At 34.3% G+C, this 25,151-nt stretch overlaps 1 protein-coding gene across 1 annotated transcript; it reads left to right on the forward strand.

The window, feature by feature from the left end:
- The first annotated feature begins 3,901 nt into the window (after positions 1-3,901).
- LOC101891423 (THO complex subunit 2) lies at positions 3,902-24,211 on the forward strand. Its single transcript, XM_059130294.1, has 20 exons — positions 3,902-4,436; positions 4,828-4,993; positions 6,674-6,921; positions 6,989-7,122; positions 7,185-7,432; positions 7,496-7,639; positions 7,707-8,269; positions 8,340-8,526; positions 8,589-8,860; positions 9,037-9,154; positions 9,214-9,558; positions 9,619-9,903; positions 9,964-10,169; positions 10,236-10,338; positions 10,472-11,210; positions 11,269-11,898; positions 14,593-14,636; positions 20,463-20,640; positions 22,926-22,981; positions 23,067-24,211. The coding sequence occupies exons 1-20, from the start codon at positions 4,093-4,095 to the stop codon at positions 23,283-23,285; spliced, it is 5,229 nt and encodes a 1,742-aa protein (XP_058986277.1). The 5' UTR covers positions 3,902-4,092; the 3' UTR covers positions 23,286-24,211.
- The last annotated feature ends 940 nt before the right edge of the window (positions 24,212-25,151 follow it).

A 25,151-nucleotide genomic window follows, 5' to 3' on the forward strand; every position in this document is an offset into this window, starting at 1 on the left:
ACGGTCATCAAATATAAATGGAAATGAAACGCAATAAAAACTTTTTTGTTTGTGTGGCAGAAATTTATTAATTCGAGAAATGGTTGCGTGCAGCAATACGAACTTAGATTGAATCACATATTTATGTTCTTAAACAGTTTTCACTTAAAATTTCTCCTTTAAATTCTTTTGTCACAATTATTTTTGGAATAATATCATTTTCTTTTTCAACCAATTTTCTTCTTTTAGTTCTTTTGTTTGTTGTATAAAATTACAACTTTTCCATAATTGGGGTTAATATTATCATAGAAGAAGAACTGCTATACATTGGCGTTTTCTAATATTGTCACTTTTGTGAAACAAGCTTCCCCTTTTTAATTACATTTTCACATAACTATTGGTCAATGATCAAAAAAAAAATTCCAATGATTTCATACATTCACATTCCCTTAAGACCACACACGTACCACTGTTACACCCATGGTACAATGAAGAGAAGGTAGGTCAACTTTGAAAAAATTGCAAGTATAGAGGTCTACCTGTTTGGCTTGTAATGTCAGAATTACTATCAAAACAATAAAAAAGCAAACAACTTGTTGCATTGATTTTGAATAAATAATTTAAAACCGCGAAAACTGAATGAATGGTCAAAATTTCTTTTCAATATCATGTTCTATATATCTCTTATGGTTTATTTCGAGACAAAAACTGTAGATTTTGTCGATGCATTCGTTGCAATAAGCATTTTGAAAACACCCGAATTTGAATATTTTCTGAACATTTTTTTTATTATTGAAAAGAAGACACACACACATAAGCAAATGAAGTTGACATATTAAGCCAGAAAAATAAAAAAAATTAAATCATATGGTAGTTCTGCCCTACCTTGAATTCATTGTACCATGGTTACACCATCACAACTGAATGATTTTCTTCATTAAATTTCTCTTTGAATTTTGTTGATTGTTGTATAAATTTTTTAATATTCTTAAATATTATCATTTGCCAACAAAATATATTCTTTTTAAAAAAATATTTTCTCACTTTACACTGAAATATTTTCAATTTTATGTCTGCGAATGATTTTGCAGCAAGCGATTGTTATGTTTGTTACTGCTTCTTCTGCCCGCTTGTTATTCACAGAAGATTGATAGCCATTATCGTTTTTTGCTTGTTGGTATTGTAACTAATGTAACGCCTAATCGTTGGACGTTATATAGACATCAAATATAAATAGGAATGAAATGTAATAAAAACATTTTGACAATCATAGATATATTTGTTAGTAAAATTGATGCAGACAGCAATATTTAAGTTAAATTGAATGACATTATTTTCACACTTGAACGAATTTCACTTTTTGCCAATTAAAAATTCTTTGGCCGCAAATAGTTTTTGGATGAGATTTTGACGTGTTGCGTTAAATCACAATGGGACTGGTTGTTGGGACAGTGTTGCTTGACATTTTCACTCTTTGAAACAAGCTTCATAATTCTAATTTTTCACATGATCGCCTTTAAAATTTCCATGATTTCATTACACTTGCATTCACATTCCCCTACTTACACAAACATACTAGAGCAACTGCCACAATTATCACAACTGAATGATTTTATTTATTAAATTTCTTTTAGAATTTCGTTGATTTTTACATATATCTTAACATATTCTTTAATATAACTATTGGTCAATGAAATGCATATCATTTTAATAATATTTTCTAACTTTGCACTTAAATATTTCCAATTTTATGTAGCGAATTATTTTGCAATAGCCGATTGTAGTTTCTGTTACTGCTTCTTCTTTTTCCCGCTATTTATTCACTGAGGATTGATAAGTCATGTTGATATTTGTTTAGTGAGATGGTAATATACGAGTGGGAATGCAACGAAACAAAATTCAAGGTGTGTTATTTATGTTCACACAAAATATATATTTTCTTGCAGCTTTTTTGTCTGACTCTTAAACATTATTTTCCCACTGCCGGGAACACAGGGAACTGCCGTTTTCACATTGCCTGTAATTTTGACTTTTGTTTCACTTTTTTATTAATCTTTCTTAAATCCTTTGTTATTTATTAAAATTTCAATCACTTTATTTCTTTTGTATTAACACTCCAGCACGCATACACATATACTAGAATCACTTGCACATACACAGAAAATTATTTATTTTCTTTCCGAATTTTCTTTTAGAATTCTGCCGCTTTTCGTATAAATTTTACAATATTTTTAAATACGACACATTACCAATGAAGCGCGGTACTTTTTAATAATTTTTTCTCACTTAACGTCGAAATATTTGCAATTTCATTTCCTAAAAGGATTTTACAAAAACTAATTGTTGTGTCTGTTTTTGTTTCTTCTTACCGCTCGCTATTCACAGAGGACTAGTAGCCCATGTTCGTATTTGCATGTGGTGTGGCAAAATATGAATGTGAATGAAACGCAACGAAATTCAAAGTCTGATATTTATTAGGAACAATATAAATACACGTGTTCTTGGACAAATATCCCTTGTCTGCCTTCACTATTAAGTCGTACATCGCTTTAAAACAATTTTTTGAAATTCCTATTCATTTACCACTTATTTTCTTCTTTTTCATCTGTTGTTTGTTTTAAGAACTTTTAAAATTGAGATTTTTTGTTTTAACAACAATGTTGCAGAGAAGCTGTCTTACTTGGCAAGCTACGTTTTTTTATAAATATTTCACGTTAAAATTGTTAGGACTACATTTGTTTCATATTCCCACACGAACACACATATACTATAATCACTGACACACAGATAGAAACTTAATTATTTTCTTTATCAAATTTCTTTTAGACTTCCATTGATATTTGTATTAACTTTTGCTAAATTCTTGAACATGATTCTTTTCCAATGGAATGCACCATTATTTAATAATATTTTCTCACTTTACACAGAAATATTTGCGATTTTATGTCCGCGAATGATTTTGCAACAATTGATTGTTGTGTCTGTTACTGCTTCTTTTTTTCCGCTAGTTATTCACAGAGAATTGATAATTCGTGTTCATATACGTTGGTATGTTACGTAAAGCACTGCGTAAGCGTAGATAGTAATAGTGGCATGATATATTGATAAGAATTTGATGGGATTTAAACGAAACAAAACTCAAAATGTGATTAAAGTTAAAGATTCTTGCACGTCAAGTTTCCAGTTTCGATTGTTGGACTATACTTTTAAATATTATTATAATTCTACAAATTTTGTAACGCATTTTTAAATTCTTTTGGTTTTACGCACGGTTAAATCAGAAAGGCTGCTCAATTCAACGAAACTGGAAAAATGAAACTCTATGCTGGAGTCTTATAGTTTCAAATAGACTTTTTTTTAATTTTTTAACAAAATTCTTATATTGGAAAAAAATGCGAAATAAAAATGGAATTTTTGGGTTATTCCTCAAGATTGATTTTAAAATAGTAGGACAATACAGTTTTGTTCCAATATTGTACAATGTGTTGCCCATTAGCATCGAAAGTATGCATTTATTTTGCAGCCGAATTTGAAATAATTTCAAATTATTGTATTTTTTATTCAGAACAATACACACAAATACACAATGTGTATATGTTTTGACAGAATAAGGGTTCCAAAAGAAAAAATGTATTTAGGAGGTAGCTTTATTTTATTATATTATATGAATTTTACTTTGTTTACCATGTTTTTCATAAAACTAATTTTAATTTAATTCTTGCAATTTTGGAACAGGGCAACAATTATATTATCGAATTTTAATCTGAATGAAAATATGCCATTCGACATACAACAACATATAAGCCACCATTTCTACATTACTCCAACGTGGCAACACCGTGTGTCGCATTGGCGCCAACCGCATGCAACAATTACGCCGTTCAAATGTCAAACATTACCAAAATAACGCCGTTCGCCCGCCATTATTGCGGCTTTATTTTCTGTGCTCACATTAATTTTTTGTGATATACGCTTGCTTTTTTCGTAGAATTTTGCTTTTGAAAAAGCATATTAGCATAACTAAACGTGTTAAAAACCACCTTAAAAGTATAAAACTTTAAAAGTTTTATACATTTTTCGCGAAGTGCATAAGAAGAAACGCGACGCGATTACATGAGGCGTCTGAGAAAACCATCCGCAAAAGGCAAAAGTGGTGAAGACTCGACAACGGCGGCTAGTGCATCTTCAAGTGATATTCATATTTCCAACGAAAATACCTCCCAAGAGGATAGTGCGACGCATGGTACCACAACAAAAATACTGGAAAATATATCGCCCACCACCACTTCAAAAACGTTGGTGACAACGACACCAACCAAATCCTCAAAGTCGTCACGACGCAACGCAATGGATACAACAAATGGCGGCGGCGGTGGGAGCAGTGGTGGCAGCCCAACAAACAGTCTCATCAGTTCGGATGTGTTCAAGCATTTTGAAAAATCGGGAAAGAGTGAATTGTACGGAATCGTTTTTGTTTAACCTAATCTATCATAGATAGCTCTTCTCTCTGTAGATATATATGGAGAATACTCCATTCCTGCAACATGCTTTGTTTTGTTGGGGAATTGCCCATACTTTTTTCGTTGTCATTTATTGACCAAAAATAATGTACGATCCAGCAGTTTTGCAAGAACAGCATTTTCAATGCTTTTAACGTCCCCCACTTCTCTGCACGGCAGCATTAAAAAATATATATTTCATCATCCTCCCAAAATCAAATAAAGACAACCGTAGTAATGTAACTGCTGCTTATCTCCACCAAACACACTCAACATAAACTACCTAACTAACGCTTGGCTCTGTTGTAAAACAAAAAACTTTTGTGTTCTTGAATAATTTTCGTTTTAGTTTGAAATATTTAAAACAACATGTTCGCGACAATGAAAGTCCATATATGGGAGCCAAGAGTGATTTTAAATTTGGTGTCTCCAGTGCCATATATGATCTATTGTGGCAGGGTGTTCGCTGTAACCTGAAAAAGGATACCGTCTTGAATACACTCGGTGATGTGGTGGTAAGTAGATGATTTAAATGAGTTCTTTTAATGATAGTTTAACTTATGTTGAGACCCCATAGATCCTTGATTCTACAAAATTTTCCCTTGCCTTTTTGGTATGCATCCAGCCGGCTGAAATCGCAATTGAACTTGAAATGTTTGAGATAGTGTTTTGAAATTTTCTACAAACATTGTTGCTACTACTAGGATGTTAATTATTTAATTAGGGAATTTCCGGGTATTTTCGAACCGAATTACAACATATCGGATGGTCTTCGTTCAGAAAATTGTTTCATAAAAAAATCAATATGGGTTCAGCCTTTGTTGGAATGCCTGACTTCCAACAGATAGGGCGAAGATAGAGCGGATAGCTTTTTACGCAATGTATTATATTCTTATTTCGTACTATTTTTAACCCATTTAGTTCCAAGAACCCATCCGTATCCATAGTCAATAGCAAGGTCATCTCGAATTTACACGCCATACATTTAAATTTAGTGCTATTAAATCCTTTTTATACCCTCCACCATAGTATGGAGGGTGTATTAAGTTTGTCATTCCGTTTGTAATCCTCGAAGCACACATTTTAGACCCCAAAAAGTATATATACTTGATCAGCATAAAATTCTATGTCGATTTAGAGATGTCTGTCCGTCTGTTGAAATCACTTTAGCCTCCGAACTAAATGTCTGCAGGACTTTTGGTATTGAAAATGGGACATATAGGATCACGTTTTAGATATTCGGTGTTTTGATAATTTCAGCTACATTATTCACCGCAATTGTTTCAAATTTGGTATTTTAAGTTCGTTATGGATACTACAGCCTATGACAGAAAATTGACTGTGCAGGTCCACGCCTTCGTATAGCGCTCATATAAAGTTACCTCCCGATATTCGGTATTTTGATGATTTTAGAAACATTATTTACCGGAATTGTTTCAAATTTGGTATTTGAAGTTCGCAATGGATACTACAGCCCATGACAGAAAATTGTCTGTGCAGGTCCACGCCTTCGTATAGCGTTTATATAATGGTACCTCCCGATATTTGGTATTTTGCTGCTTTAGTGAGATTATTCACCGGAATTGTTTCCAATTTGGTATTTGAAGTTCATAATGGATATTACAGCCTATGACAGAAAATTGTCTGTGCAGGTCCACGCCTTCGTATAGCCCCCATATAATGGTATCTCCCTATATTCGGAATTTTGATAATTTTAGCTAAATTATTCACCGAATTTGTTTCAAGTTTCGGATTTGAATATTGTAATAGTTTATAACAAAAGTTGCATATGCAGGTCCACGTCGTCGCATACATAAGGCTGCAATCGGTATTTTTAAGATTTGAACGGAATTTTAAACGGATTTTTTTTTTTGTTTTTTGAAAATTTCCCTATTCGTTCCAAAATGTGGAGGGAATTCTAATTTTGGCCCGGCCGAATTAACAGCTTTTTTACTTGTAAGTACCATTTTAGGAATCAATCTCGGTGGTAGTTTTCAATTTGTTTTCCTAAAATTTCGCTTGTGATTTAATTTCCTAAAAATCAGTCTCATATCTATCCAACATAAAAATTCCACAAGTTTGGGGATATCATCAACGAAAATTGTTGTCTTCTTGGTCCACGACAGCGCTATGCAATCCCATATTTGTTCTTTCTAAGTGTCAATTTTTTTTAATTTCAAATCTTACTCTTTCAGCCCCTTCATGAAGACTTTCCTTCCCTGATTTTGGATGTGGTGAATGTTTTGGACGCCGAAACCTCTCTGATGACAGATGGCATACAAGAAGAGCGTTTAATGTTCTGTCAAATTCTGAAGGATTTGGAAAAGGTTATACCGGATAAATTGATCAAAGAAAGACTGGAAATCGATACACTTCAGGAAGTTGGTATCGTCAAGAATAAAGTGTTCTATACGAAATTTATTAAAATTAAAACAAAATTATAGTAAGTCCAACAAAATTTGCCATGTTTGTTCAATATTTATAAATGTATTTCCTTTGTATTTTTGTAGCTACAAACAACGACGTTTTAATCTGTTCCGTGAGGAAAGTGAAGGCTATGCCAAGCTCATAACGGAATTAAATCAAGAATTCGAGGATGATGTTACCTCCGATAGCATTATGGATATAATTAAATCTTTGATTGGTAAGTCTGCAAAAATTCCTAATTGTTTTTATTTTATATTTATTTAACATCTCTGTTTCTAGGTTGCTTTAATTTGGATCCAAATCGTGTTTTGGATATCATTTTGGAATCCTTTGAATCGCGACCAGAACGTTGGCAGTTATTTATACCCCTGCTGAGGGCCTACATGCCCAATGGCACAATTATTTGTGAAGTTTTGGGTTATAAATTTCGTTATTTTGCCGATGGAAAAACACCACGATCATTATTTCATGTCTGTTCATTGTTATTGAAATATGGTGTGATAGATTTAAATGATATCTATGTGTGGGTAAGTAAAGGAAATCATTTTGCTGTTTAGCAAGAATTTATGTCGTTCTTTTTGTTTGCATAGCTTTCGCCAACTGATTGTGCCATCACCAGTGAGTGGGAACAGGATTTGGCCGATGCCAAGGAATTTGTGCGCAAAATGAATGTCATTGTTACCAACAAGGATAAAGAACCCGCCGAACCAGAACCTGAAAAGGAATATAATTTAGTTAGTAATATAATTTCCTCCTTTTGGACATATAAATAATCATTTTTTTTCAAATTTTGTTTTCCAGGAAAAATATCTTGCCAATCAAAAATTTGGTTTATGTGAAGGTCTGCTCAAAGTAGGCGACTGGGAGAATGCCCTGAAAATCATTAAAAAGCTACCCGAACAATGTGTGGTGGTACATGAGCCAATTGCACGCGCTTTAGCCGAACTAATACACATCAGTATCGATCAGCTGTATCGTACAAAATGTTTTAAAATCTCCCCTGCGGCAACACTGCAAAAGCGTCGCCTAGCCGACGATTCAAAGCTATTACAAAAAATACGCGCCAAAGATTTTAGTGATTTGAGAAGTTATGTCATTCCAATGGTTATAGCATTGGGTCCATCATTACACTATGACACTGTGCTTATGTATAAATTAATACGTATTATGCGTACCATTATTATGGACATGGGTGTGGATAGTCAAAATCTACCGCCGCCGAATAGTGAATCTGAGACACTGTACAATGAGACCATGACCATTATGGATGCTGCCATATTGCCGGCATTATCCTATTTGGATTGCAATTGTCCCATAGCCGAGGAAATTTGGACGGTTTTGAAATATTTCCCCTATCATTATCGGTAAGCGAAACGAATGTCCTTCCCTTTCAACAAGGAGTTTTAATTTATCTATTTTTCAAAATTTCTATAGCTATGCTCTTTATGCCCGCTGGAAAAATGATACTTATCTGTTGCATCCGCAGTTGATAAGACGTCGTGGCAAGGCCCAGAAACACATTAAGGCCATCATGAAACGTGTTAGCAAGGAAAATGTCAAACCCCTGGGACGTCAAATTGGCAAACTTAGCCATTGTGCTCCGGGTTTCCTTTTTGATTATGTAAGCTTATTATTTCCTCTAAATTGGAAACATTTTAATCCATATTGTTTTTAATTTTGTAGATCCTTTTACAAATCCAAATCTATGACAATTTAATTGGTCCTGTTGTCGACTCCTTGAAATACTTAACTTTCCTGTCATTCGATTGCTTGGGTTATTGTTTAATTGAAGCCCTTACCATGGCCGATAGAGATCGTTTTAAACATGATGGCACATCCATATCATTGTGGCTGCAGAGTTTAGCCTCATTTTGTGGTGCCATCTTCAAGAAATACAACATCGAACTCAGTGGTCTGTTGCAGTATGTGGCCAATCAACTCAAATCGCAGAAGAGGTAAGAAATAAAACCAACAATTCATTGTTGTAATTCTCTTCACAAAATCCGAAGTTATGAAAATTTTTGGAATGAGATTTCACTAGGAATTCAAAATCTTAAAGTGAAAAATTCAATTCGAAACATGTCAGATTTATTTCAAAAATTATCCTTTTAAAAACATTTTTCCTTTATAGTTTGGACTTGTTGATCCTCAAAGAAATTGTCCAAAAAATGGCTGGTGTCGAGTCTGCCGAGGAGATGACCAATGAACAATTAAATGCTATGTGTGGTGGCGAGTTGCTGAGGGGAGAAGTAAGCTGAATTTTGATCCTTTGATACCAAAAAAGCTAATTCTATTCCCTTTCTTTCAGGCTGGCTATTTTAGTCAAGTAAGGAACACCAAAAAGTCATCCCAGCGTCTTAAAGATGCCTTGGCTAATCATGATTTGGCTGTGACCTTATGTCTGCTGATGGCTCAACAAAAACATTGTGTTATATACCGTGAAACGGCTCAAAGCCACTTGAAATTGGTGGGCAAACTTTATGATCAATGTCAAGACACCTTGGTTCAGTTTGGTACATTCCTGGGATCATCGTATTCGGTGGATGAATATGTAGAACGTCTACCCTCCATCATTGCCATGCTGCAGGATTATCATATCAATTCAGATGTGGCATTCTTTTTGGCCAGGCCCATGTTTACACATCAAATAAATGTGAGTAAAATAAATAGATTTAGATAATTATTTGCTAATTACGTTTCTCTGCTTTTTCAGCAAAAATATGATCAACTACGCAAGGCTGATCCCAATGCCAAGAAACTAACCAACAATCAAAAATTGCAAAAATATCTAGAAGCCACCAATTTAATTATGAACCCCATTGTTGAGTCTGTACGCCCCTTGCATGGTCTGAAAGTCTGGGAAGACATATCGCCTCAATTCTTTGTGACATTTTGGTCCCTCAGCATGTACGATCTACAGGTTCCCCATGATAGCTATCAAAAGGAAATTAACAAATTGAAACAATTGTCACAAATGGCAGCGGATTCCAAGGATTCGGTAAGACATATCCAAATTTGTGTTAGAAGAAAAATAACTCATGTTTCTGCATATTTTTAGAATGCCTCAAAAAATAAAAAAGAACAGGAGCGCTATATTGCCCTCATGGATAAGCTACAGGATGAGCGCAAGAAACAGCAAGAGCATGTGGATAAAATCTTACAACGTTTACAGCAGCAGAAGGATAATTGGTTTTTGTCACGCTCTGCCAAGTCAGCCAAAAATGAGACCATTACACAATTTTTACAATTGTGTCTGTTCCCAAGGTATGGAACCAATGGAGTTTTTGACCTTTTTCATATGTATAATCATGATTTTGTTTGATTTTATAGATGTACTTTCACTGCCCTCGATGCCTTATATTGTGCAAAATTTGTCCATACCATACACAATTTAAAAGCGGCAAATTTCTCAACATTGCTGTGTTATGATAGGGTAAGCAACCAATTGCCTTTAGGGTAACAAATACTCCTGACATCACAGAAGAATAAGGATTCCAATGTTCATCTGGAAAATACTAAATTTGGAAATTTATATAAACATTCTGTTCTCTTTTCACCTTTTATAGATCTTTTGTGATATCACATATTCGGTAACCTCTTGCACCGAGAATGAGGCAACACGTTATGGACGTTTCCTCTGTGCCATGTTGGAGACAGTAATGCGTTGGCATTCGGATCAGGCCACCTTTAATCGTGAATGTGCTAATTACCCAGGATTTGTTACGAAGTTTCGTGTTAGCAATCAATTTTCCGAAGCCAACGATCATGTTGGCTATGAGAATTATCGCCACGTTTGCCATAAATGGCATTATAAAATCACCAAAGCCATTGTGTTCTGTCTGGATTCCAAGGAGTATATGCAAATACGTAATGCTTTGATTATTCTAATGCGTATTTTACCTCACTATCCGGTATTGGCAAAATTGGCACAAATAATTGAACGAAAAGTGGAAAAGGTCAGAGAGGAAGAGAAAAATAAACGGCCGGATTTGTTTGTCATAGCTTCAAGTTATATTGGTCAATTGAAAACGAAGGCGGCACAAATGATTAAGGAAAGTGATTTCCATCAAGTGACAGAGAGGCAGGTTCGGGCAGAAACTGCACAGGCTACCGCAACAACTACGTCGTCATCTACACCCGCCCCTACTGCTGCATCATCGGCCACAAATACAACACCGACATCGTCGGCAGCAGCCACCACAACTCCACCGATATCGGCTGTCATCAATTTAACCGGCAATGGCAGCAATACTCCCTCCCTGCCCACAGAGACCAAACAGACCAGCAATGGGGAAATAAAATCTGGTAAGAGAATTTAATTTAAACCAAAAACCAGGAGATAATTTTATTTGTCCCGTTTCAGATAAACGCGAAAAGGAACGTTCTGAACGTCCTTCGAAAATTATCAAACTAAATTCAAGCTCCGCCACCTCGGAACGTGAGCGGGAACGTGAACGTGGTGAACGCGACACAACCAGCGGACGCAACATCACCACTGTCATTGACATCAGCAATGAACCGGTCATGCCAACACCCATCATCATATCGGATCGTGACAACGATCGTCACAGTAGCACCCGTTCCATTAAGGATTCCAAAAAGGATGAACGTACACGTGACCGTGAAAGGGATCGAGAACAACGCGATCGAGAACGTGATCGCGAATCACATCGTAGTCAAATATTGGATGATATCATCATTGATGCCACTTCATCATCATCATCGTCTCGTTCGAAACGGGATAAGAGACGAGAGGAGCGCTATCGCAATGAATCGCCAGTGGAAATAATCGAAACAACACCGGTGCCGTTGAGCAGCAGCAGCAAGAATGACTATGATCGTAATGTTGGCAACGACCGTGATACACGCGATCGTGACTATGAACGCAATGAACGTGCCCGTGATCGTGATTTGAGTTCAGTTTCGAACGAAAGTATTGGTTCAATGCAACAGCAACAACGACGTAGTCAAGATGTTATAGAATATGAAAAAGGTGAGTTGAATGTTCGTTAAGAACACGTTTTGGGGGGAAATCTTTTTTCATTGAAAAAATTATCCGGATAAATTTTTTAAAAAGAAAATATTAAAAATTATTTGGATAATTTTTCTATCGGAAAAATGTGGATATCTTTTATAGGAAAAAATATCCGAATAATGTTTTGTATAAAAAAATCTCCGAATTTTTTCTTTAGGAAAAGATTATCCGGAAATATCCATTCCCAACAATTATTCGGATAAATTATATTCTCATAAATTATGCGGATAATATTTTCAGTAGGAAAAAAATGTCCGACAAGATCTACAGGGTGAGATAAAAAACTGCAACAAAGTAAAACACCATAATTTTTAATTTTTTTTTAATTTTATTGAATGAAAGCAAAAAATGTCGGAAACAGCTTCAAGTTTTAGAAAAAGTTGAGATTTGGTCATTGGTCACCTTTGGCACGAGTTATGGCCTTCAAACGGCCAATGAAACCGTCACACGCTTCCCGAATGTTGCTGTGCGGTATTTTGGCCCATTCCCGGCGAAACGCTTGCTTGAGGTGATCAACACTTCGGCATTTTTTAGTGCCAATCTTGCTTTCCAAAATACTCCATACACTATAGTCCAACGGATTGGTATCCGAAGATTTTGGTGGACGTTGTGCGGTGGAAATGAAGCGAGTAACCTCATTTTGTAACCATTCTTGGGTGGCGGTGGCGTGCTGAGTGCAATGGTGCTGAGTCCTGTTGAAATGTCCAAGGTCTGCGGCCAAAATGTTTGCGAGCCCAAGGCTTTAATACACCCTCTAGAATATTTTCGCGATAAAATTCATCATTTATTCTGATACCACGGTCGATTAATACGAGCGAAGAGCGACCATCGGCAGTTATGGCGGCCCACACCATCACCACATGGCCAGCGCTTGAGTTCTGGTGACCAACCGAAGGTGCACATTTTCAGCTGACCTCTTTGGCAAGTAAACACGATCATTTTGTCTGTTTACAAACTCCAGGACAACGAATGTTTTCTCATCGGAGAAAACCGAATTCGGCAGTTCACCACTTTCGGCCAAGTGAAGTAACTCTTTAGCTCTTTTAAGTTTATTTTCTTTCTGTTGCGGTGTAAGTTCTTGCACTTTTTGGAATTTCAACGGCTTTACCCCGAGCTCATTTTTCAATATTTGCCGAATGGAATGTTGCGGTTATGTTCAGCTCACGATACATTTTTCGGCCACTGCGACGTGGGTTTCATTCTAGTCGCTTCTTTACTTTTCGAACCATTTCTGCTGATGTTGTTGTTCTCTTCCGTCCACTTCCTTGACGTCGGGCTACGCTACCAGTATCACGGTAACGAGCGATGGTACGAGACACAAAAAATTTATTCACATTTCAATGATGGAGTGCTCTAACGATAGCCACTTGTGGTTTTCCCGCCAAATATAAACAAATCACACTATCACGCTTGAATTCCATCACGAAAAAGTTTTTTTTTCTGGAAAATTCTCACCATAATGCTTTTGTACGCTTGTAAAGAATATAATGAGCTATCACTGGAATAATTTTAACAGCTGTCGGACGAGTGACTTAGAAATGACAGCAGTATGAAGTTAGTTGCAGTTTTTTCATCTCACCCTGTATAGGAAAAAATTATCGGAATAATATTTTATGTGGAAAAATTATACGAATAATATTTTTTATTGGAATAAAAAAAATCCAAATATTTTTGAAATGAAAAAATTATCAGGATATATGGAAAAATTATGGAATAATTAATATTTTCTATGGAAAACATTATCCGAATAATATTTTCTATGGAAAACATTATCCGAATAATATTTTCTATGAAAAAAATTATCCGAATAATATTTTCTATAGGTAAAATTATCCGAATAATTTTTCCTATTTAAAATATCCGAAAAAAATATTTGCATAATATGGATAATAGGAACAAATTATCCGGGTAGTATTTTCAATAGAAAAAAAATATATACAAATAATATTTTTGAAATGAAAAAATTGTCCAGATAAAGGGAAAAATATGGAATAATATTTTCTATGGAAAAAAATTATCCGGATATTTTCTGTGGCAAAAATTATCCGAGTAATATTTTCTATGGAAAAAAAATTATCCGGATATTTTCTGTGGCAAAAATTACCCGAGTAATAATTTCTATGGGAAAAAATTATGCGGATAATATTTTCTAAAGAATAATATTTTTTATAGTAAAGATTTCCGGATAATATCTTCCATAGGAAAAATTATCCGAATAATTTTTCCCATTAAAAATATTAACCGAAAAAATTATTTGCACAATATAGATAATAGGAAAAAAATTATCCGAGTAACATTTTCAATAGAAAAAAAACATATCCAAATAATTTTTTAAATGAAAAAATTATCCGGATTTAGGGAAAAAATATGCGAATAATATTTTCTATTGGAAAAATTGCCCGAATAATATTTTCTATATTTCATTTTCTAGAAATAATTATCCGAATAATTTTTTCCTATATAGAAAAAAAATTATCCGGATAATATTTTTAATAGAAATGAGTTATCCGGATAATAATTTCTACTGGAAAATGTTCTCCGAATATTTTTTATAAGAAGCAATCGTGCGGATAAAATTTTCTAAAGGACGATTCCTACGTAGGGAAACATTAAACGTTATTTAACTTGTATTTTTTTTCGTTCTCTTTTCAGATTCAAAACGTCGTAAAGTGGATGCATCCTCTTCCAATTCAAAGGTTAGTATTTTGGTGGAATCGTAGTTTTCCTAAGTGTGTGAACTGCAGCGGCTGCAGCAGCGAATCTACTACTACAACCATAAACAACAACTACAATCATTCTAAAACAAAACCTCCGTCATCAAAAATAAGTACAACAGTAACAACCACAACAAGAAAAGAAACAGCAGTGACGACAAGAAGAAATCCACAAAACAACAGCAACAACAACATACGAAAACTAACGATGACAATCATCAGCCACAGTATTGTTGTTGCAGTTCATTTCTTTTTGGCAAGCAAGTCAGTCAGTCAGTCAGTAGAGCAGCAAAACAAAGTTTCTTACCCACCGAATGGACATGACAATAAATCTCTGGCTAATTTGTGCTTTCTTTTCGATTTGTCCGATGGTCCAGTTCTACTAGTATTAACCTCCCATAAGTTTTAAGCTAAGCAACCAACAACGACACTCAGGATATAGAATATTGAAAGTATAGCCGAAAAACTCAAACACACAAACACAACCAATCACTACTACCAAGTAGAGCAAGAGATAAAAAAGAGTTCTAAATTAAGTTATAAATAATTGGCCGGCCCAAGAAAAACAAATGCAGGAAAGAAAAAAAGAGAGACACATAAAAGTTTGAGTTAAAGATAATTTTTAATTTTGCTTTTGATTTACAAAATAATTGAATAAAAATATTTTAGTTTTTTACAATTTTTCCAAAAGTAGTTACGGCGTTTTCGCCTTTTGATTTACAACATTTGAATAAGAAAGTTTTAGATTTTTTTAATTTTTTTTTTTCAAAAGTTGGATTGAAATTGAATTTAAAAAAAAAAACATTTTTCTTTTCTGCATTTTAAAATTCATATAATTAAGTAATATATCTAAGTATGTCACTCCCATATAAAAACCATTGGCCTTTGTGGTAAGTACATAATTATGTATGTATTTCAAAATTATGAAGAATATTTATATAGTTTAAAACAAAAAGGAGATATCATATAACTCAGACATAGATTGCTAAAAGCATTGAATTGGATAACAGTCTTGTTTAATTTGTGATAGATTTTTTTTCAAAAAAGAAATAATTTAATTTTAAAGACACATACAATTGGATATTTAATATATATAGAGACTTAAATTGTAAGTAGTTTTAAGAATTATATAAGGTATAGTATTAAGTATATATGTGAAGGGACTTCATCAACTCAACTGACCAACTCAAGTGAATGAAACTCGTTAACAAATGGTGGAGGTATCTTCTGTTAAAAGAACAAACAACAAAGTTTGGTAAAATCGACTCGGACATAGTGGAAAATGCATGTCATTATTTGTATCAACAAATCATCACTGCCGAAAAAGGGGGAAACCGATTATTCGTATAATTTGTGCTTGAATATTTTATCGTCAACTAATATAGAAAGTGCTGCACGTCGAATTTCAAGCCTGAATTCCAATCTTCAATACAAAAGAGTTATGTAATTAATATCATCAAATATGAATTGAGCAGTTCTCGAAAAAAAAACTTGGGATACCGAGAAACACTATACATTTGCCAGACTTAATCACGAATCGGCATGTTATTTGGATTTCCTCGATAGTCTTCTTTTCGCAATTATATTGAAATCAGTTCTAGTTGCCTGTATAAGCTGGACAATATAAAATTCGACGATCATGAATCCTGTGCCAATGTTAAGGGAATTGTTGCAGATAAAAGAAACCACATATATTCACGATGACAATTCTATTCAACATTCGACAACGTTTGGGTACTCAGGACAACTTATTCGAGCATACGAGACAACCGAGTTTCATCCAACAACGTTTCATCTGTGAAAACTACTGCTACAATGGTTGTACGTCAGTTGATACATTGAAACCCTGCCATGTCAACCGGCTGACTTCGGCCAATCGGAACTTTTGTGGAATAACAACAAATTTTAAGCAGTCAAATTTTAAGCAGTCCGCTAAAATATAAGTATCTTGATTTATCTTCTACGTGTGGTTAACCGTTGTTCGCGAAAAACTATGAGGGGAGGCCAATAACTGCAGATTGTATTATACTTCCGTACATTTATATGGGCAATGAATTTCTCGCCCTGGATGAACTACAAAACAAGTTTGGATGCGCGAATTAGCGAAGGATACATCATATTCATCGTCGATCCTGAGGATGTAAATTATTAATATATAAACCACAATTCAACACCGCAATACATCGAGCGTTGGAAAAATCCAACCGAGGGAATCTATTCCAATATTTTTGGAGCAATAAAAAAGTCTCTGATCTTTAAAATCTGACTATATTGAAATGGCCAAGGCGCTGTACGTTATTCGCGAAGATCTATGAGGAGTGGCCAATAACTGCAGATTGGATTGTCGTTCCGTAGATTTATATGGGTCAAAGAACTTCTCGCCCTGGATGAACTACAAGACGAATTCCTCGTTGATTCTAAGGATGTAAATTATGTATATAAACCACAATTCAACACCACAGCACATCGAGCGTTGTAAAAATCCAACCGAGAGACTCTTGTATATAATAGAAGATTTTCACCCATTTATTCCAATATTTTGGGAGCAATAAAATGCATCTTCTAAGTCAACATTTTATGGACAAGTTTTCTAGGCAACGGAAAATTCACTTTTTATCCGAAAACAATGTGAAAAATGCTAAGCAGTTTTAAGATTCCGCACGCTACTTATCAGTTCGGATGTTTTTAAAATGTCTTGGAAGAAAATAGATCAGTGAGGAGGAGGAGGAGTTTTAATGTTACAACTCCATCACCGTTCATAGTTTCTTATCAACACCTTTCCAGCTTGACTTTAAATATATATAACAAGGAACATGGATTTACGTTTACGTATTACGACTGCATAGCGGAGCATCAAGTCCTTGTTTGCGGAGTATCAAGGTTATTTCTATTTAACCTAAAATGCACGGCTAATTTTAAATGGACAATCATCAATAGCACATACTTTCCTTAATTCATCTCTCGATATTCAGCTTTGGATTTGAATTGGAATACAATTTTGGTCACGGACCTAGACTTGGGAAATTATGTGTTGCTGCAGGTTAAATAAAAAGGAACGTTTGGAAGTTTAACTTTATGGCTTAAATGGATAACGGAACTGCTATCGCCGTCATATCGTAAATGTCGTTTTTATGATTCTGCCTTAATTTATTGGATTGGAGGAAGACAGCTGGAAGAAGCCACTAAATTCAAAAAAAGTTAAACTACAAGTCTACGCCTGGACCCTCCCTAAAACCTGTGTTTCGTATTATCATCTGGAATATACTGTCTTCATATCTCCGGATCATTTGAAACTTCGTAGATAGAATAATCAGAACATATGATGGGGAAAATGCGAGAGTGCTACAACAACACTTATAAACCTATCGAACCCAGTAGCCGTATTATCATCTGTCTCCGAATCATTTGAAACCCCGTACAAAGAATAATTACAGCATAGGACGGGTGGAAAATGCAAGAATGCTACAGCAACACTTACAAACCTATCGAACCCAGTAGCTGTGAATACAACCAAAGGAAGATGAGCTACCATTGTGTGCCTAGACTATACTTATACATGTTGCTGATGTTAGCATCAGGAATACATGGTCTTCGCTTTTTATTAAAAGAATCAACATCCCACATGGAAAAGCTTAGGACTGATAAATTCAAATGTGAATAAATACCCGGAAGAAGTCCGCTTCTACAATACGTAAATGCCAACCGAATGAAATCAGCAGCTGTAAAGATTATCAAAGTAACGTAATTGGATACTTAAAATAGAGTGATAACGGAGAGCCCAAACCAATTCATTGGAGCAGCACATGTGAAGTTTTTTCTGTCAAGTATTTACTGAATGCAAAGATCAGAGCAACTCGGAAACTCGGCGAAATGGGTTATTGCTGGAGACATGTTCAGTCCTGGATCCAGAAAATTAATAGCTTTTATACCACATATGCATAAGGTGCTTACAAATAGATTTCGGAAAATTCCTCATTAATCTTCAAAGCAGAATTGATTTATTGGATGGACATCAGGACAGACCAAATTCTACAAAAACAAATTTTACTCAATATCCACGACAAGGTGACCTTGGAAGATTATTCGAGAAAATTGTTTTTGGCGGCTGGATCATTTGGGACGACCTTTTGACATTAGTTGTGCCTCTTCAAACTTAGTTCAACTGGTTTTCAATTTCACAATAATTTTTGAACTTTTGGAAACTGTGTTCATCCAATGGAGTTCCAGTTAAAATCATCTTTAACAACTATGCCTAATATCTGCTGAATATATATTATCCCACCAACTCCCCGTCATAAAAATGAAGACCCCTGAATCCAAGAAACATTTGCAAACGCTTGAAGAAGAATATCATCTATATTATCTGTCAAGTATTTACTAAATGGAAAGACCGGATCATCTGGGAAACTCGGAGAAATGGGTTATTGCTGGAGACATGTTTAATTCTGGATCCGGAAAATTAATTGCATTTATACCACATATGAATATGGAGCTGGTGAAAAGTACAAATAGATTTCGGAAAATTCTTCAATAGTCTTCAAAGCAGAATTGAATTGACATCAGGACAGATCAAATGTCTATAACATCAAATCCAAGTATCCAATATCGACGACAAAGTGACCTTGGAAGATTATTCGAGAATATTGTTTTTGGTGGCTGGATCATTTGGGACGACCTTTTGGCATAAGTTGTGCCTCTTCAAACTTAGTTCACCTGCTTTTCAATTTCACAATAATTTTTGAACTTTTGGAAACTGTGTTCAATTAATGGAGTTCCAGTTAAAATCATCTTTAAAAACAACTATGCTGAATTTCTGCTGAATAAATATTATCCCACCAACTTCCCGTCATATAAATGAAGACGCCTGAATCCAAGTAACATTTGCAAGGGGCTTGAAGAAGAATATCATTTACATAATTAATATGGCGTATTTCTACGCTCTCATCCGTGTTTCGAAAATTAATCCGGTGATCCTGAAAAAGGAAAATAAAAAATGACTCCAACAACAATTCAATGCCTTGAGAGTCACTGGCAACAGTGTTCATCCGATGGAGTTTCAAAAGCCAAAACATGATCTCTAACAACATTGTTGGATTCCTACCGAATAAATAGAAAATGAATGACAACAAAAACTTCATTCAACATGTCTCTCGGTTAATAGCCTTTCTTTGGTGCATCTAACTCATAAGCAGCATTTTCAAATGACTTGTGGGATTACGGCACGCTTGCGTTGAAGAAAACAAATCTACATTATCTACGTCGTGTGCAAATTCAACTGCAAAAAAAATAGTCCTTACTGTAGACAAAATCCTGTCTTTTCCACGATTCTACATTCATCTGCTGTCTTTTTTGCTATTGCCTTTGAAATGGACATTGGTGTGCCCTAATTTTTAAGTTACTCTAATATTGGACGTTTATGACGAAGAAGAAGTTGTTTGTTCTCTGTGATCTGCAAATGCTGCTGCTCTCTTGTTGTTGGGGAAAATGTTGGTCTGGCCCAAAAATAAAGATAAAAAATATTTAGAAAAAACTGAAACCTACCCACTGGTCTGGTCATGGCGGTAAGTTTTCTCACAAAAATTAACCCCCAAATTGCAAGGAGTCTAGATATTACAAAAAATAGTTTAGATAGACTAAATAAAAAAGAGAAAAAACTATATCACTTTTAAGGAAGAGGTGTTAAGTATTTAAAGTCCATGTTTAGGTTATGTCTTAAAAATGCAAATATGTATTTGGATTGGTGGCTTTTGTTAAAACTCGTGACAACTGTTTTATTTAAAATAATATACGCTATATTTATACTTGCAGAAACAAAATCTAGACGATCACATCGAGCAATCGAAAAAGGAACGTGGCCTCAAGAGTAAAGAACGCAAGGAGAAACTTACCGATGAGGAAAAAGATGCACGCAAAGAACGTAAATTGGGTCGCAAACGTGAACGTTTAGAGGAGACCAGCACCTCGGAACACAAACGACGAAGAGATGGTGAGTAGTGTTTGGACAAAATTTATGACTACACCTTCAGCTAGTAATCCCTGAAAATCAAGTATGCCTTCAAGTCCATAGTGAGTATTTTTGAAAATCGGCGTTCTTAAAAAAATTCTTAAAGAACATCCTTAAAAAATCGATGTTAATAGCTTGGAGAATATTTATAAAAAATCCACGTTTAATTTTCTTGAAGTCTTTGGAAAAATTATTCTTCAAAATACGGCTACAACTCAGAGCATTAAATATTGGAAGAATGACCTTAAAAAAACCGAGTTTATAGTCTCGATAAAAAAATATTCTTAAAAAATCCTCTTCTAATTGCCTGGAAGTTTTTGAAAAATATTTTTAATTTAATTTTCTGGAGGCCTTTGAAAAAAGTATTTTTTAAAATCCACAATTTCTTGTCTTGCAGTCGTTTAAAATATTTTGTTATTAAAACCTACGGCTACAACTCAGACACTTAAAGAAAATCCGCGTTCTTTTAAAAAATATTCATAGAAAATCCGCGTTTAATTTTCTGGAAGTCTTAGAAAAAATATTTGAAAAAAATCCACGTTTAATTTTCAGGAAGTCTTTCCAAATAGTATTCTTCATCCACAATTTATTTTCTTGAAATCCTCAAAATAATTAGTTTTCTTAAACCCTACGGCTACAACCCTTTAACCACTTACTTTATTAATTTTATGTGCTTGAATACAGGATGAGATAAAAAACCGCAACAAAGTCTTTCTTGAGGTGATCGACGCTTTGATATTTTTTTGTACCAACCTTGCTTTCCAAAATACTCCAGACACAACAGTCCAACGGATTGGTCCGGAGATTGTGTAACCTTTTTTGGGTGGCGCAAGCTGAGTCCTGTTGGAATGTCCAAGGTCTGCCGCCAAAATGTTAAATGAACCATCGAGAATATTTTCGCGATAATATTCGGAATTTATTCTGATGCCACGGTCGATTAATACGAGCGGAGAGCGACCATCGGCTGTTATGGCGGCCCACACCATCACCATGGCCGGCGCTTGAGTTCAGGTGGCCAACCGAAGGTGCGCATTTTCAGCCGACCTCTTTGGCAAGTAAACACAATCATTTTGTTTGTTTACAAACTGCTGGACAGCGAATGTTTTCTCATCGGAGAAAACCAAATTCGGCAGTTCACCACTTTCGGCCAAGCGAAGCAACTCTTTAGCTCTTTTGAGTCTGTTTTCTCTCTGTTGCGGTGTAATTTCTTACACTTTTTGGAATTTCGATGTCTCTAACCGAGCTAATTTTTCAATATTTGTCGAATGGAATATTGCAATGTGTTCATCTCACGAGTCATTTAACGGCCACTGCGATGCGATTTTCGATCAAGTCGCTTTTTTACTTTTGAAACATTTCTGCTGATGTTGCTGTTTTCTTCCGTCCACTTCCTTGACGTCGGGCTACGCTACCAGTATCACGGTAACGAGCGATGGTACGACACACAAAAGATTTATTCACATTTTAATGCTGGAGTGCTCTAACGATTGTCACTTGTGGTTTTCCAGCCAAATATAAAGAAATCACGCTTGAATTCCATCACGAATAACTTTTTTCTGGAAAATTCTCACCAAAATGCTTTTATACGCTTATAAATAATATAATGAGCTGTCACTGTAATAATTTTAACAGCTGTCGGACGAATGGCTTAGAAATGACAGAAGTCTGAAGTTGGTTGCAGTTTTTTCATCTCACCCTGTATTATTATTTAAACTGGGTCTGGTAACGTAATGCTACATTAAACCGTGTACAGTACTTTATAACAGTAACATTGCAGCTGTACAGTCGTCATATTGCTATCAATTTTTCATGAATTGTTGAAAAAAGAAACAATACCAAACGAAAAAAATCACAAAAACGTTTATTGATATTTATGTTGAAAATTAAATGATTAGATTAGAACATTTAAATGAAATTGTTTGATTTTTTATGTTGGGAACATTTTTATAACAGGATATTGCTGAAATCTTTAAAAAAATTAGTTAATTTGAAAAGAAATGTATGAAAAAACTTTGAGTAAAGATAATGACAATGTCTGTGTGTCATTATCGGTTTTGTAGGTGCTCCATAATAAAGTGAAATATTTAGCAATATGTATTTTTAAGTAAAACATTACAATTTCTGTTTTTTTAAGTTAGTCAATTTCTCTGTTAGTCATTATAATTCTTTTCATAAAATATTCCCCAATTTTATTCATGTTTAATCTTAAAAACTAATTTTCCTTCACAAATCATAAAATATTCCTTTTCTCTCTCCATTTTTTCCAGTGCAAAATGGCGATGATGATCTACAGCAGCGGGAACGTGATAAATATCATGCCAGAGTAAGATTCCCCTGAAACAAAACACAACTGCTCAACGTCTTACTTATTGTCTCTAAAACATTCCAAAACGTATATTTCTCATTAGGATAAGTCACCGCATGTACGCGATACACGTGAACGTTCCCATGAGAAATTCGAACGAGACCGTGAGCGAGAACGTGAACGAGAACGCAGCTCTCGTGATGAGCGTAACTATGGCGGCGGTAGCAGTGGTGGAGGTGGCGGAGGCAGTGGTGGAGGTGGTGGGGGCGGCAGCAGCAGTAGTACAAACACAAAATCAACACGAAGTCGTATTGGATATTAGGAAGCTTCGTGAACCATACACAACACAGATATACATGATATTTTAAGGCATTTTTTCCTCTATCTCAAGCATCATTTGAAACATTTATCCTGTTTGTAAGATGTCCAAAGGAAAACAAAAAGGACCACAAATGGAATGGAAAACAACGCACGCAATTCAGCATCTTCAATAATAAAAACAGCAACAACAACCACACACAAATGTAGAAAATCAAGCAGAGAAACCAGAAAATAAAATTCTAAATAACCTCCGAATAGTTTTATAAAAAAAGGCAAATCGCCCACATTTTTAAACTTGATACACACATACATTTGCATAGAAATATATCTAATTGTTTAAGTGAATTCTAATTATTATTATAATTTTTTAAAAGCTAAGTATTTCTTCTTAAATGTAATTTGTATTTAAAAAGAAATTGAAATAGTTTCATGGTTTATTATTTTTTTTTATAATTAATAATGCATAACTAATTTTCTACAAATAAACAAAAGGATCTTAAATTCGGCATAATTTTGAATGTCTGTATCCCGCACCCAATAAGTTGGCCATAATCTATACCAAACCATCGGAATGAATTTGTTTTTCATTCATTCTCTCCCATTTTTTTTCGATGACAACTCATTTTTTTTAGTTTAACAAATAAAATATTTTCATAAAGCTAAGTGTAAAGAAAATTATAGTTTGTAACATTGTATTTTTTAAATCACTCTAAATGTTAACAACAACCACAAGAAGAAGAAAAAGAAACAGAAACCATTTTCTAAAAGCAAAACAACAAATCAAAGTTAAAAAAAAAAGAAAAGAAAATTTGAGAAAAAAAAATAAAATATTTTTTTGGTCATATCTAAAGTAAAACAAGTAGTAATAAAGACAAAACAATAAAGAAGATGATGATGAAGAAGACTTTTAAACATAAAATAATAAAATGAGAATTTGTTTTTAATTTACTAATTCAAGTGTTGTAAGTAACTTGTGTCGGAAACCCGAAAATCCACGATTTTTGTCTAGATTGTTCTCAAAGAATATTTTAAAGGGCATTACTTTTATAGATTTATTAGTCCTTGAACAATATGCATAAAAATCAAGGAATACGTCGTTTGTAGTCACTGAAAAAATATTCTTATAATACTATCCTTGTAGTCCATGACAACACGATTATAACTTTATTAGTTCTTTGAAAATATTTTTCGATTGCAGTCTTTTTATTCTTTGGTTCTGGAAAATATATTTTTAAAAATCCAGAATTATGGCCTTGGTAGTCCCAAAAAAAATCCTAAAAAAAATAAAATATTCTTTTTATTATTATCTAGCCTATTTATTACGGTTAAGTCCTTTAAAATCTCTAATATTCTACGTTTATATCCTTTACGGACTTTAACCAAAAATATCTTTTAAAAGTCCACGTTTATAGCGTTAATACTTTTTGAGATATTAACCTTAAACCCCACATATTAATGGCCTGGAGGAAAAAATCCTTAACAAATTTACGAATATATACAACTGTTATAGTCCTTGATTTTTTTTAAAATTCATGTTTATAGCATTGATGGTCCTTGAATAAAAAAATATTCCCAAAAATTTATCATGAAAAAACCTCAACAACATGGTGTCTGTTACCATTGCGATTGTACAGCATTAACGGCAACAGCTATCATTGATTTGTGAATGAATTGCGGGGAACACTAAAACATCAAACGTTAACAATTTTATTGGACATTTCTCCTCCTGCAATATTCAGAAAACTCTCAGCTCACAGTAGCAAAATTTCACTCGAATTTTATTCTGTTTTATTGGTGTTTTGTGTCAAAACACAGGATCTAATAAAATTTATAACTGCTGTACAGGCTAACGGCCACGTGCTATCAT

The sequence above is a fragment of the Musca domestica genome, unplaced genomic scaffold (assembly GCF_030504385.1).
Source record: "Musca domestica strain aabys unplaced genomic scaffold, Musca_domestica.polishedcontigs.V.1.1 72, whole genome shotgun sequence".
In the NCBI taxonomy this organism is placed as follows: Eukaryota; Metazoa; Arthropoda; class Insecta; order Diptera; family Muscidae; genus Musca; species Musca domestica.